A 20470-nucleotide genomic window follows, 5' to 3' on the forward strand; every position below is an offset into this window, starting at 1 on the left:
GCCAGGTTTTCACCTGCTTCAGAACCGGTTTGGAGCGTCTGACGAGCGGTCTGTATGCTGGAATTAGCATAACAGAGATGTGGCCTGAGTAACCGAGGTGGGGGCTGGGCTCTGCCCTGTATGCGCCCGGGATGTTTGTGTAAACAAGATCCAGTGTGTTCGCCCCTCTCTTTGCAAAGTCAACATGTTGGTGAAATTTAGGGAGCACTGACTTGAGATTTGCATGGTTGAAATCTCCGGTGATAATAAACAGTCCATTGGGGTCTGTGTTCTGCAGTTCACTCTGTTTGCAATAGCCCCAACCAGTTAACATAGCGCCTCCTTAGCATTAGCGCTGGCGATTATCAGAATAGTGGTGAATTCCCGCGGTAAATAAAATGGTCTGCATCTAACAGTCACAAACTCCACCAGTGATGAGCAGTAACTAGAAACTAGCACCGAGTTCTTGCACCATTCCGTGTTGATGTAAACACACAAGCCACTACCACGAGCCTTACTGCACAGAGCTGCATTTCTGTCAGCACGAAATTAGGCGAGTCCATCTGGCTGAATGGCGGCGTCCGGAACTCGGTCGCTGAGCCATGTCTCAGTGAAAACTTGACGCTGCAGTCTCTAAACTGTTTTTTGTCCAGGGAGCAGATGTTGGAGAGCAGGATGGATGGTAAAGCAGGCCAGTTTGGGTTTGCTGTTAGCCTAGCATGGACCCCCGCCCTATTCCCATGCTTACGCTTCCACGCACACTGCTTTCAATGTCCCCTCCCCCGGCGACCGGCATCAGGCAATGCCGAGGACTGGAGGCCTGGTCTCCGCAGCAAGCCGAGATCGCGTAGCTTCTCCAGCAGATCATCATGCAGGTTGGTTGTTGCATGATTTCTGTATTTTAGCAGTGTCTGGCAATGGTAAACATGAACACCAGTTTCTCGGATGTCCATGTGCTGTAAATGGACGGGCTACAAGACAAAAATAGCAAAAATGGCACCACTTGGATCTGGAGAGGCCGCTGCGTGCTACTGCCATCTTGGCATGGTGTGAGGGTGCTTCCCACAGCATGAATTTTACGCAATATCTCCTTCCGTTCTCATGGAACAGGGTTATATGCGTAACCCAGACGTTTTCTCATGATATTGACATAACAAAAGTTGTTTTTTGTGATCTCGACATCACAAAAGTTGCTTTCTTATGATTGTGACATAACAAAAAGCTGTTCTCATGACATCATTTTATCACAAAAAAATCTTGCGCCTTGTGAAGGGACTGGTGTCAAGAGGGATGTCTCCTTCTCAAGTTTTGGACACTAATCTGGAAGTTGTCAGTCACTGACGAACATAGAGCTATTTCATCTTGTGTGAGACTCTGATCAAAGTAAAAATTTATTTGTTCATCCATGATGCTGTGGGATTGCGCTAAGCTTTTGCTGCCTCCAGAACAATAAAAACGTTATGTCGAGTACACAGAAAAATTTATTTCTATGAGAAATTCATAATAAGAAAACAACTTTGTTATGTCGATATCATAAGAAAATGTCTGGGTTGTAACCCTGAATAACGATTTTGTTATGTTCAGATCACCAGAAAACAGCTTTTGTTATGTCGAGATGTACCCTTCTGGATACATTTTGAATTACAAATTTCCCTTTAGAGAGCCAAGCAGAGTTTAGAATGGGGCAGGGTGTGTTAAATGCGTTAATTGTTTTAACATATTATTTTGTCCATGATTAATCACACTAAATTAACATATTAAATCGACAGCCCTAACCATACTATATACTGTATGCTACTTAATATTCTTAATATATTTTGTTTGTCAAATCAAGTTGCCATCATGCTTTCAGCTCACATTGAAGGTGCTTGAATTCGGAAAACAAAGTCAACTCCAATGTTTTGGAGTCAGTTCCACATACTGAAAATGATTTACCTCAGGCAAACTCAGCAAGCAAAATGAATTTTAGCATCCGAGTGTTTCAGTTAGCAAGACAGCCAGTCGATGCTGAAATTTATATTAAATTTGACTGTTCAGGGCTTGAAATATAGATAGAACCCTGTGTGTGGAACAAGTAAAACATGTACAGAATAGTGTGAACTTATGCTAAGCGCATTTGATTTTTTTTTTTTAAATGGTCAAATAAAGTACTTGATAAGGTTCTCCTGCCATGATAGATTGTTTGACAAATGTCAATAATACTGTACTGTGGTTAGTGACCTGTTATTTAACAGTTCTTTAATTAAAGATCAATAGACTTTGATCATCAGAATCATCACTGGTTGCAAATCTAGTGGCTACCCACTCTGTACATATACTCTGAGGCCAATCCAACCCAAGTGTAGAGAGAAATGGATATTTATGTGGAAGTAACCAACCAGCCGATCATCTAATTCTAAACAATATGTTAACAGTTTATGGTTGTTGGTGTTTAGATGATATTCTATACATGCTTTGTTACAATAACAACTTGTATAGTAACAACTTGTGCTATGCTCACTCTAAAAACTAAGACTTTTTCTTTACTTTATTTGTGGTGACAGTTGGTGTTGTTTAACAGATAATCCTTAAACTATCAACTTGGCTGTTTTACTTTAATTGGTTCATGACAATCTATATTCTATTCAATTCAATTTTTATTTGCATAGCACTTTTAACAATGGACATTGTCCCAAAGCAGATTTACAGAAATATATTAATTCAGGATATAGATTTTAGATGTATTAATTGATCCCTAATGAGCAAGCCAGAGGTGATGGTGGCAAGGAAAAACTCCCTAAGGAAGGAAGAAACCTTGAGATGAATCAGACTCAAAAGGGAACCCATCCTCATCTGGGTGACACTGGATAGTGCAATTATAAATAAATAAATCCCTTCTACAAATGTGCTAATACTATATGGTCAAATAGTACAGTTGTGTAACCAGGAAAATTCATTACAGTTATTACATGAAGTCTGTTTTGTTGAACTTATCCATTGTTCACTAATGGAGTGCAAAACTGTTTGTGGTCCTAAAGCTATCATAGAAATGGTAGTTTTAGCCATCATAGAATAACTGCTCATATGAATTGAGGTCCAAAGACATCTTTATGGTTTTTAAGTGGTACCATCCTCAGTACTCTCAACGATTTTTAGGCTGGACCATGTGGGGCCATCCTCAGCAGCAGCATGTGAGGTCCAATTGATGAGAACTCCAGCCAGAAGTCGGGCATTAGGATGGACCAGGCAGGTCCGGACAGCAGAAGGGGTCGGGATCACTCGTATTTCAGGAGTATCATGTGTAGCTTGACTGAAAAAGAGAGGGAGAGAGTAGGAAAGAGAGGGAGAGATTATTAGGTATGCTTACAGTCCCATAATGGTTAAGATCAATGTTATTTGTGTAAGTGCAACCAGGGACTCTGGCAAGACTAGCTATGACAGCATAACTAAATATATAGGGAAAATATACTTTTCCAATAAGTTTGTCTCAGATTGTGTCTGAACTTTTATGAAGAAAATATTCCCAGACTCAAAGGTATACTGACCCATCAGGCTACTCAGAGCCCACTGTCGGAGTGTGATTAATCACTACATGCATTATTTTAGATTCAGTCTTCCTATGGTCACAGGATGGTCATAATCAACCACCTTGGTCCAGGTAGCTAACTTCACCGTGGTTTTGGAGGAGCAGCTTTTGGCCAGCTGGAAGCTGTCCATTGTCTTAGATCCTGGGAATGTGGCACCACACCTGATGAGATTCAACTACTGTCCTTGCATTTCTGCCTCTCCAGACCTCATTACCAAACATAATGCGTAAAATCTTATTATTGATCATGCTAGCAGGCAAAAACCAACCAAACTATGAAAATTTATGTTGTCAGTTAATTAATGACAAATCTGTCTTAAAAATATATGATATGTATGTATGTATGATATGACTTTGATATGTTGCTGCATTAGATACTGTTGCATATCCACAAGAAAATTATTTGATATTTTAATACATTGATGTCACCCTAACCTTACAAATGTATAAAAATTAAAAAAAGAAGAAGAAGAAGAAGAAGGCATTGCTCTGTCTTCATGAATACATGACTGTCTTATAAGCATTTACTTGCTCATTGTATCCTTAGAAACAGCACAGATAGATGTCTAATAAAATTACATGCATGTATTACAAGTTACAATTACACTTGAAAACAGATATGATTATAGCTTTCTAGTGCTTAACTTGAATACATTTTTATATGATAGTGTAATAGAGATTTATCAGGCATCTTTATTCTTGCATGGAGCATGAATCAATCAGACTATATTTCAAACAGTGTCCTAGTGTTACTGAGTCCAGGTCCTGTGGTCAGTGACAGCGAGAATCAAGATTAGTGAGTTGTAGCATATTTCTATCAGCCAGTGACTATCAGTCATGTCTTGTACACAACATGAATCTATAGCTATACTGCAAAAATATTGCATCTAGCTACAGTATAATGTTATAATGTATAACTTCACCCATCCCCCATGTTATTAAAACTTACATTTTAAGTTACATATCCAAAAAAAATCACTAAGTTTAGTTACTCATTTTTAAACAAACTTCACCAGCAGAATGAGCAGAACAACAAAAGAACACTCCCCCATTCAGATAGATAACTTACTGCAAGTGTCAGAGCTAGATGGAAATCATGGAGAGCAGTTGTAGGTTACAAATAGGTTGTATTGTGAGTAAATGTTGACTGCTGTTTATTTATAAATATTTTTTAAAGGAGGTCTCTTGTTCAATAGTAGCATCATACTGCACATTTTTCTCTGCTCTTAAATAACCACTTGAAAGTCATAAAAATATTATTAATTAAGTAATGAATTACATGACTACTACGTTTTAGCTTGGTTGCCTTACTGAGCTCCAAATACAGATTTCTACAATATTTTTGTATGAACAAAAGAAATATTCTTTCCTACTGTACATTGACTGTCTTATGCACTCGAGTCACATGACTTGGACTTGAGTCTCAAATTTGCTTACTTTCAACTCAACTTGACATAATTAATGAAGACTTGCACCTTGACATCAGTGACTTGTGACTTCACTTGGACTCAAGCCCTTTGAATTGGACAGACAGAGAGAAAGGGTGTCTGAAGCTTCAGAGGGAAAGAAGGCTGCTTCACAGTGAGACTGAAAGCATGTCTGCAGTTCTTCAGAGGGAGGGACTGATAGGAGGGGCTGCAAGCTTTGAGAGACCAAATGGCTATGAGATTCAAGAGACTAGATGGCCTGCAATATTAAAGAACTGGATGGGCTGTGAGGTTTGAGTGATGGAAAGGGCTGCAAGCATGGAGAATAAGAAGGAGCATTGAATGTTTGAATGAAAGCTGAGATTATGAACAAGTGGGATGAAAGGTGGTTTAGATGAGAGGGGGTTTAATATGAAAACATTCATTGTTGGGATGATAGGGAAAAGATAGTGTCAGAATGACACTAGATCAACAGAGTTGAGGAATGTTGAGGAAGGATCTAGCAACCTGAAGTGTCACTGAGGAAGCAGCACCCTTCGAGCTAACGCTATTACATTAATTTACATTAATTTCTTCTAATCTCTATACTTTAAAATTATTTACCTTACGTTATACAAATATAACTGACACCACGTTAAATAAAACAATCGTAACGTTGCGCTGTCGCAAATTTGATCTGTATTCTATTTTGTTTTTTTTTTTACAAAACATCCGCGACTAGCTTGTAGCCTGTAGCCCGCTAGCATCACCTACCGCTAGCCTTGTTTACGTTTCACATTTCTCACTTACCGCTGTTCTGTTTTTTAAAAAAACAAACAAACAAATATGTCTGCTGTCTCTCCGGTTTTGAGTGCAGATGAGGACTCGCTTGAGCTTCACATGGTGCGGCTGGAACTGGAGGATGTGGAGAAGCAGATCCGCGGCCTACTCGACAAGCAGGCCCAGCTGCTGGAGCGACAAACTGCGCTGGAAACATCTTGTGCCTCTGCTCACATATCCAAGGTAAGCACACAGCGTGGTATTTCCACTCCCAGCCCCTCTACGCCGTGTGTTTCTCTGTGCAGGGACCGTGCACCTAGGACTTTCCCAGCCGTGGTCTCCGTAACGCCAGCGCCAACACACCTCGGGCCTTGGGTAAACCAGCGGCGAAAGGCGCGGGCTGGACCTTCTCCACCTCCAGTGTTCGAGATTCCAACCAGGAACCGCTTCGCCCCTCTCCGCCAGACCAGACCCAACACTGTGATCGTCGGGGACTCCATTGTGCGGAACGTCCGTGTAGCCTCATCTAAAGGTAAGGTGCGCACACACTGTTTTTCTGGTGCTTGTGTCCTTGATGTCGCTGCGCAGGTATCCGGGATCCTGAAGAAAGACGAGCGCATTGGAGCGGTTGTGCTGCACGCGGGGACGAACGACACCAGGCTGCGGCAGACGGAGGTGCTGAAGAGGGACTTCTCCAGCCTGATCGAGACGGTACGAGGCAGATCACCTACCGCGAAGATCATCGTCTCTGGACCTCTTCCCACATACAGACGTGGAGCAGAAAAGTTCAGTAGACTTCTAGCATTAAATGATTGGTTAGTCTCTTGGTGTAATGAGCAGAATCTGGTGTTTGTCAATAACTGGAATCTGTTCTGGGAGCGTCCTAGGTTGTTTCGTCCTGATGGCCTGCACCCCAGCAGCCTTGGAGCGGAACTGCTTTCAGACAACATTTCCAAGGCGCTACACTCCAAGTGACTGCCTATCGTAAGTACATCTTCCAATAATAACATTCAGTATAATCAATGTTCAACTAAAAATTCGGAAAAGGTAATACATACTATAGAGACTGTGTCTGTTCCCCGAGCTATTCAAATATATAGAAAATCTCGGAAAGTCGATCTTCGTAACCTAATTAACATAAAATTAAATCATATTGAATGCACAGCCAGCACTTTTGATCTGAGGCTAGGACTATTAAACATTAGATCTCTTGCGTCTAAGGCTCTTATTGTTAACGACATCATTACTGATCAGGAATGTAATTTAATGTGTTTAACGGAAACTTGGATTAAACCAAATGAGTACATAGCATTAAATGAAGCCAGTCCTCCTGGATACAGTTATGTACATCAGCCTCGTTCAGCTGGTAGAGGAGGAGGTGTTTTACTCATCCATAGTCAAAATCTAGTCGTCACACAAAAACCTAAGCATAAATTTAATTCTTTTGAAATTCTTTATACCAGTATAAGTTATGTAGCCACAAAAAATAAGTCAATTCCTCTAATTATTATTTACAGACCCCCAGGGCCATATACTGAATTTCTTAGTGAATTTGCAGACTTTGTCTCAAACCTGGTTGTGTCTGTAGATAAAGCATTAATCGTCTGAGACTTTAATATTCATTTTGATAACCTGGAAGACCCTCTAAGAATAGCGGTTGTGTCCATCTTAGATTCAGTAGGGATTAATCAGAATGTAATCGGGCCTACTCATAATGGTGGTCACACTCTTGACCTCATACTAACATACGGACTAAGTATAGAAAATATTATCATTTTTCCGCAGTCTGAAGTTGTCTCAGACCATTATCTTATCTCGTTCATAATACGTATTGATCATAATATTTCCACCTCGTCTCGCTACCGTGTAAAACGTACCTACACTTCAGCTACTGCACCAAGCTTCATAAATAACCTCGCAGAAACATCAATTAGATTTGGATCACCGTCAGATCACACAGAACTCGATCAGGCGACTGAAAGCTTGGAGTCAACACTCCGCTACACGCTAGATAGAGTGGCTCCACTCAAAAGGAAAATAATTAGAGAAAAAAAATTAGCACCCTGGTATAACGATCAAACGCGAACCTTAAAACAGACAACTCGGCAATTAGAACGTAAATGGCGTCAAACCAAACTGGTGATATTTCAAATAGCATGGAAGGAGAGCCTACTGAAATATAGGAAATCTCTTGGCGATGCTAGAAAAATCTATTTCTCCACCTTAATAGGAGACAACAAAAACAATTCTAGATTCCTTTTCAACACAGTAGCAAAATTAACTAGGAATAAAACCACTACAGAGAGAAACACTCAATCATTACATAGCAGTGAAGATTTCATGAAATTTTTCAATGATAAGGTTGAAAATATTAGACGTGAAATACAGGCCATTAAATTAAAACTGGACAGTACTGTAACAAACCCATTACATGACAGTGTAGCAATATCAGATCAATGTTTAGAGTGTTTTGCTCCGCTTAGAGAGACCGAACTAGCTACATTAATCTCTTCAGCAAATTCATCAACTTGCATACTAGATCCCGTACCTACATGTTTGTTTAAACAGATTGGTCCAGTAGTAATTGAGCCACTTCTAAATATAATCAATTCTTCCCTAAGCAGTGGCTATGTACCTAAATCACTTAAATTAGCAGTTATTAAACCCTTGATTAAAAAACCTGATCTTGACCCGTCTCAATTGTCCAGCTATAGACCAATATCAAATCTCCCCTTCATCTCTAAGATTTTAGAAAAGGTTGTAGCAAAGCAGTTATGCTCGTATTTAGATAGGAATAACATTCATGAAATGTATCAGTCAGGATTTAGACCTCATCATAGCACAGAGACAGCGTTAGTTAAAGTAGTAAATGACCTTCTACTGACTTCTACTGACGATCAGGGTTGTGTCTCGCTGCTTGTGTTACTCGACCTTACTGCAGCTTTTGATACTATAGATCACACTATTCTCCTTGATAGATTAGAAAATGTTGTTGGTATTAAGGGAACAGTCCTCTCCTGGCTCAGGTCTTATCTGACCGATCGTTATCAGTTCGTAGATGTAAATGGTGAATTCTCCATGCGTACTGAGGTTACTTTTGGAGTTCCACAGGGTTCTGTTTTAGGCCCACTGCTCTTTACTTTATATATGCTACCCCTAGGTCAAATTATTCGTAAACATGGAATTAGCTTCCACTGTTATGCTGATGATACACAGTTGTATGTTTCAGCGAAGCCAGAGGACAGACATAAGCTTAGTAAAGTTGAGGATTGTGTAAAGGACATTAGACATTGGATGTTAATTAACTTCCTTCTGCTTAATTCTGATAAAACAGAAATACTTTTATTAGGCCCACGTGTAGCTAGAAGTATCCTTTCTGATCACATGGTTACTCTGGATGGTCTTTCTGTTTCATCATGTGCAGCAGTTAAAGACCTTGGAGTGATTATTGACTCCAGCCTATCATTTGATGCTCATGTAGATAATATTACTAGGATAGCCTTCTTTCATCTCAGAAATATTTCTAAAATAAGAAACATATTGTCACTACATGATGCGGAAATACTAGTTCATGCATTCGTCACCTCTAGATTAGATTACTGTAATGCCATACTGTCTGGATGTTCCAGTAGGAATATAAATAAGCTCCAATTAGTCCAGAATGCAGCTGCTAGAGTCCTAACTAGAACTAGAAGATACGACCATACCACACCGATATTATCCACACTGCATTGGCTCCCAGTAAAATCTCGCATTAATTATAAAATACTCTTATTAACCTATAAAGCACTAAACGGTCTCGCGCCACAATATCTAAGCGACCTTTTGGTTTTATATGATCCGCCACGCCTACTTAGATCAAAAGATGCAGGCTATCTGACGGTACCTCGAATAGTGAAGGCTACAGCAGGGGGAAGAGCTTTCTCTTATAGGGCCCCACAGTTATGGAACAGTCTTCCTATTAGTGTTCGGGACTCAGACACAGTCTCAGTGTTTAAGTCTAAGCTTAAAACGTATTTGTTTACTCAAGCCTACCCTGACTAGATTCTGTTCTACTTTCTCCCTCTCTCCTTTCGCCGAGCCCCACACGAATTTATGGAGATACTAGAGATCCTGATCCTTTCAGCCTCTGGATGGAGCTCAAATCTTCTTTAATTCCAGACTGCTGGGACTACGGCTGCTCTTAACACCATACAGACTTCATATAAATCCATAATGAACTTTTTCACAATATCTGTTGTTACCCAGATGAGGATGGGTTCCCTTCTGAGTCGGGTTCCTCTCAAGGTTTCTTCCTCTTAAAACATCTTAGGGAGTTTTTCCTTGCCACCGTCGCCACTCAGTGGCTTGCTCAGTTGGGATAAATTCACACCTTTAATATCTGTATACCGTGTTGATATTTCTGTAAAGCTGCTTTGAGACAATGTCTATTGTAAAAAGCGCTATACAAATAAAATTGAATTGAATTGAAGAATGGAGAAAAAGAATGAGAATAGAAAAAGCTTGGATGCCTGGAGAAATGTAGGTAGAAATAGAAAAAGGCAGAGATGAATACAGGTGACCTCAGCACACTATTGCCTTGCCAGACAATGTACTGTAATTGTGCGGTGAAAAAAGAGTCCATGTACTCTGTTTGAGAAGTTGGTAGCAATTGGATACAAATATTCTTTTTATTTTCCCTTAAACCTTGTATGACGCAATGTCAAACACATCCATTTCCACTTGGCTGAACCTCCGCCATGTGGACTCCACCACTTGTGGATGGAGCCTCCAATCCCCGGGCCTCAGCCCCTGCCTCGACAGGATGTCTGCCCCACTGTGATGTCTGTCACAACTATCACATGGTGACCACTCAATTGAGGAAGAAAAAAATTCAGTGTTAGAAATACACTGCAATGCATTTCTAGGCGATTTATATGCCACTCCAAATGGCAGAGACCATGAGCTGGACAGCCATCTAAGACCATGCCCCAGCCCTAGAGAGGCATCTTTCATTACCATTTTGTGATAAGGAGACACCCCTAGAATGTGACCCAAGGCTAGAAACCAGGGATGCCTTCAAATTCTCAGAGCACGTGGGCATCATGGCATGACCCTGATTATTCTCAGGGGTTTCATCCTCAGATGAAAACCCCAACTTTTCAGCCACCACTGAAACAGTCTCATGTGCAAGAGGCCCACCAGTATGACACTGGCTGCTGCTGCCATAAGCCTCAATAGTCTCTCATAGAGACTGGAGGGGATGCCCAGACCCAGCTTTATCTTCCCCAATGTTGATGGGATTGACCTGACACATGTTGGGGACTGAAACACCCTTAATGCAGTAGAATCCCATATAACCCCTAGAAAAGTTGTCCTCTGCACTGGAGAAAGCATACTTTTCTAGAGGTTCAACCTGAGCCCCAAGCTCCTCATGGGGTGAGAACAACATCTCGATGTTGAATCGCCAGTTCCCTGGACTGTGCTAGAATTAACCAGCCATCCAGGTAGTTAGTACACGGATGCCAGAATGGCATACATGCACTTTGTGAAGGTGCGAGGGGTTAAAGCTAGCCCAAAGGGAACAACCCAATATTGGTACGCATTACCTCCAAACACAGAACGTGCTGTGACTGTGAGATATTTCTATGTGGAAATATGCACATTTTAGATCTTTTGCCACAAACCAGTCCTCAAACTGAGTCTGTGGAACGATAAGTTTGAGCATCAGCATCTTGAACTTGTATGTCTGAAGAATTCAGATGATGCAGATCTAAAATTGGCTGTATACTCCCATCTTTTTTGTGGACCAGGATATAATGGCTGTAAAAACCTCCCTCCCTCAGGGAATGAAGTACATGTTCTATGGCCCCTTTGTCCAAGAGGGATCTTACTTCCTGTGCTAACATCGGGCTCTCCTCTGTGCTGACTTCTGTGGTGAGCACACCTCTGAACTGGGGGGGTCGAGCTCTGAACTGGACCCGGTAACTCTTTTCAATGGTAGACAGAACCCATGGAGACACATTTGGCAGTAGCTTCCATGCTGCTAGATGGTCTTTTATTGACAATAACTCTTCCACATTCTGCTGGAGGGAAAGCATCAAATTTTTGTTGCCCTGTGACAGCTCGCTGACCAGAGAAGACTGAAAACATAGGATGGCCTTGGGTAGGAGAGGCTCTACAGTAGTACTGGGGTCTAACTGCCCTAACAACCTCATCTCCCTTGATGTGTCCATCCTCAGCCCATCAGGACAGCTCCTTTTTTGTCTGCTTGGCCTTTATGTTCATTCTCAGAACAGTCCTTTTTTTGCCAGCTTCAACTGTGGCTGCCCAGTCCCCCTGGTTCTCCGCAGGGGGAGTTGGGCTACCACACTTGCCTTCTGTGCCTCCCTCACACTAGCGCTGGCCCGGGCTCCACTCGTGGATGTCCAGGCGAACTCGACACGACAGGGAAGGGACTGGCTGAATGCCGCCTTTTGCTGTTTCGACTCACAAAACCTTTTGGCTAAGGCATAAACCTTGCCGCCGAACAGGCCAGAAGGTTGAACAGGGGCGTCCAGCAGGGAGACCTTATCTTTGTCCCCTATCCCTGAGAGGTTGAACTATAGGTGCCTCAATGCCAAAACCAAGCTGAATGGCCAGGTTGAATGGACAATATGATGGGCCATTTGCTTGGTCACCCAGAGAGACAAATCCGTGGCATGGTGAAGCTCTGACACACTGCCTTGGGCCCAAGTCCCTATGTCGAGCTCACTCAGCAGGTCTGCTTGGTAGGCCTGCAACACTGCCATTGTATGCAGTGACCCACAAGCAAGACCCGCTGCCGCATGGGCTTGCCCACCAGCGCCGAGGTGGCCTTACATGGCTTGGATGGCAAAGCCGGCCCTCCTAAATTACCTGGCATCGATAGAGACAGGTAGCTCGCAAGCGTCTCCTCCACCATTGGCATAGCTAAATAGCCATGCTGTTCATTCCCCATGATGGCCAAATAATCCAACGTCCCAGGGTTATAAATACAGAAAGTGTATGGTTTTCTCCAGAAGCGTGATATTTCATGCACTTCTGGAAAAAATGGGGAGTTTTCTGTGGTGTGAGGGAGATTTATATTCACTGGGGAGAAAGCACTCGTCCAGCCTGCTCCAAGCCATTTCCTCTTCCCCGGTCTTCTAGCTTAAAATTTTCAACTGCCCTAGTAATCACTTCAAGCAGCTCTTTATATGCTTGAGAGCTGCTCTCCATTTTTGGTGCAATGGCACCCCCTTCTGGCTCCTCAGAGTCAGAAAGGGTGGTTTGGCTTTCCATAACGGAAGGAGGAGTCACTACGCAAGCTCCAAAATTCAGCAAAGAACCAGACCTGGAAGACAGAGCAAGAGATAGAGCAGCACTCATCTCCGGCTCCTCTTCCACATACATACGAAATCCCCAGGACCTGAGCCGACTGGCTACCTTGGCAGTGGCCAGCACAGATCCGCAAGCACTGAAACTCCCTTTGGCCGAGAAGAGAGCAGCCATGAGCTGAGCTACCTGCTTATTAGGTGTTCATAATACACACAATCAGCCCTCTTGAGGGCTGACCTGGTGTGCTTCATTCCTAGACACTTCACACAGAAAGTGTGTCCATCCCCCATGTGATGAAACAGGAGCAAGGTGTGACACACTTCCTAAATTCTCTCTCACTCATACTTTTCTTTATTTTTCTTTTTTAAATGGACAGAAAAGTAAAGAGAATTTTCTTTATTTTTGGAAAATATAAAAAGGTTGTTAAGAAGCTTTTGCAAACATTCCCACAAACAACCACCATGCAGTCTCGCTGAAGATAATAAGACTTACGGTGTGGGTCACAGGTGCCATTTTATATCATGTGACGCCCTTAATTGCCATGTCAACTGATCACGGCAGGCCTATAAATAGGCATGATGTTACACAAGCTTCAGATGCTGTTCATGCATGAGGGTGCTTCCCACAGCATGAAGCTCGCGCTACATTGAGTGCCCTTTGAAAGAGAACATTAGAGGGAGGTTCAACAGGAGAACTTCTAGCTACCTTAGCAAAAAGAATAATATCTCACGACACTTAAAAAGGGTTAAAGATAACTGCAAAACTGCAAAACAGTTCATCAAATCAGATGGGACCTATGGCAAATGCTGTTGGAAGACACACAGTTTGTCTTCGAAATTAAAGGTTCAAAAGAAAAGAAAGAGTGACTGACATTCCTCTTAACCTAAAGAATCTTTCTAAACTGTTTACAGGTGAAGGAAGAAGGAATAATGAAACTAAATAGGGATTTATCCTCAAAAAAGGCAGGAAAGAATTGGCAAAACAAAAAGGGACAGTTGAAGGATCAGCAAAACTAGAAGTCATAGGAGTCCTCAAAAGACTAGTGTTACGTCCCAGGATGTAAAGTTTTGCTATTGTTTATTCATGTAGTATGTTTATAGTTTTTATATGTGTAAGTGTAATACTGTTGTCTGTGTGTATGGTCTTTCTGTTGTGGTGTTTTGTTTTCGATTGTTTGGGTCTGAACATATTGCCTGATTCCCACCAGTTGCAGATTATGATGATAATAAGTCTCAGGCATGGCTTGGTTATTCTAAGAGAGGAAAGCAGTTAAAGGCATTGAGAAGACTGGCAAAGAGCAGAGATCCTGTCTTGTTGTGGCTGGCAATCTCTCACCTTTCTTCCATTCCAGACAATGGATACGTTTACATGGACAGCAGTAATCTAATTATTGACCTTACTCTGAGTAAGATAATAATGTGAATAAGGTGTTTATATGAGTCGCTTTTACAATACTCCTTTCATGTACCCGTTTTACATGTTATAGAACATAATTAGATTAACGGCACACATCATTACGTCACCACACCACGCCTTCTGACGTCCCTCCAGAATTTCACATATCAACATACAGTTCATCCTTGTTATGGTACCATATACAGTTTTGGGTATTTTTGTTAAAATTTTTTACGTACGCTTTAAGTGCAGTTAATTATTCTCTATATAGTAGCTGAGATACATGTATTTTTCCCCACTACAGGCCTATAGTAGGCAAGTATGCGGTTTGGGACGCAGCTGTAATCTCTTGTTCGCCGTAAAATGTTGAGCACTGCCGTGTGGGTACGTTTCCTGTCGTAAAATGTGGTGAAAACTCTCACACGATGTTAATAATGTGATTAAGGTAATCGATAATGCAACTAAAACAGGAGTACTCCACATGTCTTAATTCGATTAGTGTTTACTTCGAGTATGACCTTAATCAGATTAAGGTAATTAAAAATTGCTGTTTACATGGTAGTTTCTTAATCACAGTATTGTCTTAATCGGGTTAATAGTGGATTATTGTTGTCCATGTAAAAGCACTGAATGTGTTTAGATTCAAAGAGGGAAACTATTGAATTGTTGTATAGACCTAGTTGACCACATATTTTTCTAATATCTTGATATTTTCTCAATACAAAGATACTAAATTTATTGTTTCTAAAATTCTGTATTTTCTTTTGTTTAATACTGATAATTCCTTTGTAAATATGGTCCGGATGTGCAGGGAGGAAAGCACCATTTACTCTGTGATTACCACCCTTTTCTCCTGTTTTTGTTAGAAAGAGAAGCTAGGAAAGTTTTGTTATTTTTTTATTCTTTTGGTTGTTAGATTAAGAGAGCTTCCTCTGTTGGGTGTCAGTGGGTGTTTTTTGTTTCTTATTTTGGACTGGCCTCCTCCTGAAGACTGTTGCTTCCTTTTAAGTTGTTTAATAAATCTTTTCATTTGAACTTTGAAATCCTGTGTGTGTTAAGTGCTGGAATGGAGAAGGGCTCAGGTACCTTTCCTTGTGCTTTCCGACCCCTAGGCTGAGGAGAAATGTAAAAACTAGAAAAATGTAGAGACAGTGATATTAAGGAAATACTCCTATTACTGACAACAAGCACTAGAAAGATTTAGATGCTTGGGTAGTAAATGGGATTTCCAATGCAAAGCACAAACCCATACAGCACAAAGCAGAATGGGAACAAATAACGAAATTTAGGAAAGACATAAAAATCCATGCTTTCCATCAAGTTAGCCATACAAACCAAGACAATGATAGATAGATAAATAGATAATTTATTGGTCCTCAAAAAGAGGAAATTTGTTTCCACAGTGGGTGCGTACAAAAACATAACAACGTCATACATATAGACCATCATAAACAATCACAGGCATAGAGGGGAGAAGGGGACAAGGAGGAAAAACATCAGGATCATCATACAACAATGCATCTGACATCACAATGGCTGAGTATCTGTGTGTTTAATGCTCGTATACCCATAGGAACAAAGCTCCTACCATAGCTAGCCTTTCTGCACATGGGTAGGCTATATCTGCGGCCAGAAGGAAGGGGGTTGAAATATTGATGAAGTGGGTGGTATGGGTCATTCAAAATTTTATGTGCCTTCCGGAGCGTAAATGAACTAACACAGTCTGATAAATTAGGGATGGGAATACTAATAATTTTTCTTGCTAAATTAGTTATTTTCAAAAGTTTTTCTTATTGGTTACTGTTAGCATAAGAACTGGTTCAATAATACATCGGTACAGAAGAAGAAGCAGACTAGGCTGAACAGACAGTTATTTATGTTTACGGATAACTGTGAGTCTCTGTTGACGGCACTTGTAAATACCTAGAATGTGCTGATTGAAGTTGAGATGTTTATCTAATGTAATGCCCAGATATCTGAAATGCTCCACACTTTCAACCATCTTTTCGTTAATGGTAATACTGGAAGGGTGGGTAAATGTTTTGGAAGAGCCAAAAACCAGTTCCTTCGTCTTTTTGATATTAAGGTGGAGAAAATTATCATCACACCATGTACTAAAATGTGTTATGGAGCGTTGAGAGTCCAAAAAAGAATCATTGTCCTTATTTAGCAATGCCACAATGGCAGTATCGTCTGCATATTTAAAGTAATGAGTGGCGGTGACTGGACTCTGACAGTCATTTGTATAGATAATATAAAGAAGTGGACTAAGTACACACCCCTGAGGGGCACCAGTGTTGAGAACAATAATGGGCGATAATGCATTGTCCACCTTTACCACTTGTGGTCTATTAGAAAGGAAATTATAAGTCCAATGTACTAGTGGTGATGGGACTTGCAGACACTGAAGTTTCTTGATTATCTGATGACTCTGAATTGAGTTAAAGGTGGAGCTAAAGTCAGTGAAAAGAAGTCTGGCATAGTTTCCAGAAATATCCAGTTGTTGTAGTAGACAGTGCAAGAGACAAGCCACTGCATCCTCTGTACCTCTCTTCGGCTAATATGCAAATTGTAGGCAGTCCAAAAAGCGTGAAATATATGGAAGCATAATTTTCTGAACCATTTTCTCAAAGCATTTCTTTATGATTGAAGTTAGTGATACAGGCCTGTGATGATTTAACTCTGTTGCATGAGGTTTTTTGGGAATAGGAATAACAACTGATGTTTTCCATGCAACTGGTATTGTTGAAGTACGAAGTGATTGAAGAAAAAGCGAATGAAGAATGGGGGTTAATTCCAGAGCGCAGTTTTTCAAGACCCGACCTGGAATTCCATCTGGCCCAGGAGCCTTATTCAATTTGCACTTAATAAGCTGGAAATAGACATCCTGCTTAGTTAGAAGGGACTCATAATCCAGCTCTTGGGAAGGCAAAGAATCCAAAAGGCTATCACACTCTGCTGAAAAATCAGAGGTATCAAAACGGGCATAGAAATTATTAAGATTAGCAGCAAAGGAGGTGGGATCTGGTACAGAGACAGTCTGTTTAACGGCTTGTCCAGTAAGAGACCTGACTCGCTGAAAAGCCTGTTTGGTGTTCATATTTGCAAAGTCCTGCTCCAATTTGTTTTTATACTTCTTTTTAGCCTTGAATATTTCAGTTTTGATGTCCTGGTGTATGATTTTGAGACCAGCAAAGTCCTTTTGCTTAAAGGCAAGTTTTCTCTTGTGGAAAAGAGATCTTAGAGATTAGTTGATCCAAGGTTTTGAATTTGGGTATGTTCTGGTAGTCTTTACCGGTATCAATGAATCCATACAGAATTTAATGTGATCAGTAATAGCTGAAGTCTGCTCATCCAGCTCTCCCTCAAAGACTTCCCAGTCTGTACACTCAAAGCAGCCTTGAAGGCATGCAATAGCATCTTCCGACCATTGAGGGACGCTGTGTGTTACTGGCCTGCGTTGTTTCAGCTATTGTTTGATAAACAGGAAGTAAATGGATAACATTATGATCCGCTAATCCTAGTGGTGGGAGAGCTCTAGCATAATAGGCGTCCGGGATATTACTGTAACATAAATCTATAGTTTTGTTAAATCTTGTTGGTACATCTACATATTGATTGAAGGCTGGCAATGCGTAATCAAGCCGACAGCTGTTGAAGTCTCCAAGAAGTAGTACTGGAGCATCCGGGTATTTGCTGAGCATTGACTGTGTATTATGCGCTATCAGCTCAGGCCCTGCCTTGACATTAGCACTTGGTGGAACATAAACACAGCTAAGCACAACAGTCGAGAACTCCCTGGGGAGGTAAAAGGCACGGGCAGACTAGGTGAGCAGCTCCAGGTCTGGATTACAAGATTTCCCATGTACTTTGATGTTAGTACACCACTACGAGTTGATGTACATACACACCCCACCTCCACGCTCTTTCCCCGAATTACTCGTTCTGTCTGCCCAAAAGATCTCAAAACCGTCCATGCTAACCTCGGTATCCAGGACAGACTTATCCAGCCAGGACTCTGTTAAAGCAAGAACACATGCCTCCCTGAACGATACATCTGTAAGACATTTCGCAAGCAATAAGTCCATTTTGTATTTCCATGAACGAACGTTTGAAAGGACGATTGAGGGTAGTGGAGGTTTAAAAGGACGCCTTCTATATCTGCAACACACCCCACCTCGCCTTCCTCTTTTCCTCTTTAAGCCAGTTGTTCGTGTTATTTCCAGCGGAATGGGATAGATGGGTTCAGTTGGCAGTGGATAGAGTTATGAAGAGTAGAAGTTCCTCCCGTGAATAATCGAGTCCATTCCCCGCTCTGACATCATTTAATTGAATACTCCAAACAGCGCAGTCACTAACAATCCATGTAGTTATAGAAATAATCCAAACCCAACTTGTCCAATTCCCCATGATGTTTCAGCCGTAGAAAAACAGGCAAGCAACAACAAACAAACACACATACAACGCACCGACCGTGCCGTCGCAGCTAACGCATGCGCCGAATCACCAAGTACATGTACATAGTACATGTGATTGCTGAAGATAACATGCAAGTAGATAATTTTCTTTATCATTTCAATACAGTCACAAAAGGTGACGCAAAACATCAAATTCAAATGTTGCATGATAAATTACATCCCCTTACTAGTAATGTTTTAGGGAACATGAGCAGAGCAGGAATAAATATTCCAAATTGGAGAGCAATCTACAGAGAAATCAAGTTGGAGTGTGACAAATGCAGAAAAACAATTACATCAAGAAATGCAGACTTTTCTAGCTTACCAAAAGACTGTAATGGTCAACAAGTATATATTTTGCAGGGCCTATAAGGCCTCACACTCCATAAAAGAATTGTTACTTTTTATTAGCAGTAGACAATTGCACAAAACAAACCATATGGCCCACTAAGGCAGCTACAGAAAAATGTGTAGTACAATGCCTTAAGGATTAGTGTACATACCATGGATGACCACTAAGCATCAGGGCAGACTCATAATATTAGTGGAAAACTGGTGGAAGAATTTTGCAAGGAAAGGCAAATAAACCTGAATAGAGTGAAGAGGGAAGTCAATTCTTTATAATCCACCATCCAGTGGAAGAGCAGAAAGAAGGACAAGGGAGATAAAATACAGGTTTGTAAAGAATACAGATCAATCATGGGATATTAAAATTGAGTTATGTCTCCATTATCTCCATTACCAAAATCAGGCTACTCCAGAAGCTAACAAGACAAGCAAGGTCAAAACAAAGTTAAATCCACTAAAAGAGATACAGTTTACATACAGAGAAAAGTAAAAAAAAAAAAAAAAAAAAAAGAAAGTTTAAAGAAGCCTTAGGAACATAAGACACAGTCAAGGAAGTGACAGAATAACTGAAGCCAACGGACTCCAAACCTTTAGTATGGAAAAAATCAACTTAATCTGTTTAGTGACATACCCAAAAGGAATTATTAGGGTGGAATTCGGAACTAAAAATTGCATTGTATATACCACTGCCTTAAATCACAATCCAGCAAGGGCTCAAGGATCTCTAGGAAGCTCACAGATTGAGGAATTAGTGGTAGGAGAGCAATATAAAATAAGAACGTGTGCAATCTGTAGGCAAAATGCTGCTAGAGTGCATTGCACTGGACACATTTGGCCCAGGCCTATTTAAAAAAAAAAATCACAGGGCTGAATGGGGATACTAATCCCTTGGATCCCCCAGCATAAGAGATAGGGTCTATAGTGATCTGTAGGAAGTGCAGGGAAAATCTGTGATTTGCGAGGCTCAGTATAGTCCCAAATGCGATTGCAGAAGGTGCATAACAGGCCTAAAATTGTTAGGAACCGCTTGTAACTGGGATGGAGAAACCATAGAGAAGTGTAAAAGATGTGAAGACATGGAAAGTCAAGGATTCTTAGAAACCACTTCACTAAAATCCATCTGGATGGCCAAAAGGAGTTGTAGCCCACTAGGATTAGTGGAAGGGAAGGAAAAGACAGGAGAGATAATGTCCTCATTCTCATTTGATCCTAGCATGACCTTA

General features: G+C 41.0%; 1 protein-coding gene across 1 annotated transcript; it reads left to right on the plus strand.

Moving 5' to 3' along the window:
* The first annotated feature begins 5460 nt into the window (after window positions 1-5460).
* LOC128629468 (uncharacterized) lies at window positions 5461-7870 on the plus strand. The gene is made up of 2 exons (XM_053677711.1): window positions 5461-6515; window positions 6618-7870. The coding sequence occupies exons 1-2, from the start codon at window positions 5797-5799 to the stop codon at window positions 6703-6705; spliced, it is 807 nt and encodes a 268-aa protein (XP_053533686.1). The 5' UTR covers window positions 5461-5796; the 3' UTR covers window positions 6706-7870.
* The last annotated feature ends 12600 nt before the right edge of the window (window positions 7871-20470 follow it).

The sequence above is a fragment of the Ictalurus punctatus genome, chromosome 29 (assembly GCF_001660625.3).
Source record: "Ictalurus punctatus breed USDA103 chromosome 29, Coco_2.0, whole genome shotgun sequence".
NCBI classification, from domain to species: domain Eukaryota; kingdom Metazoa; phylum Chordata; class Actinopteri; order Siluriformes; family Ictaluridae; genus Ictalurus; species Ictalurus punctatus.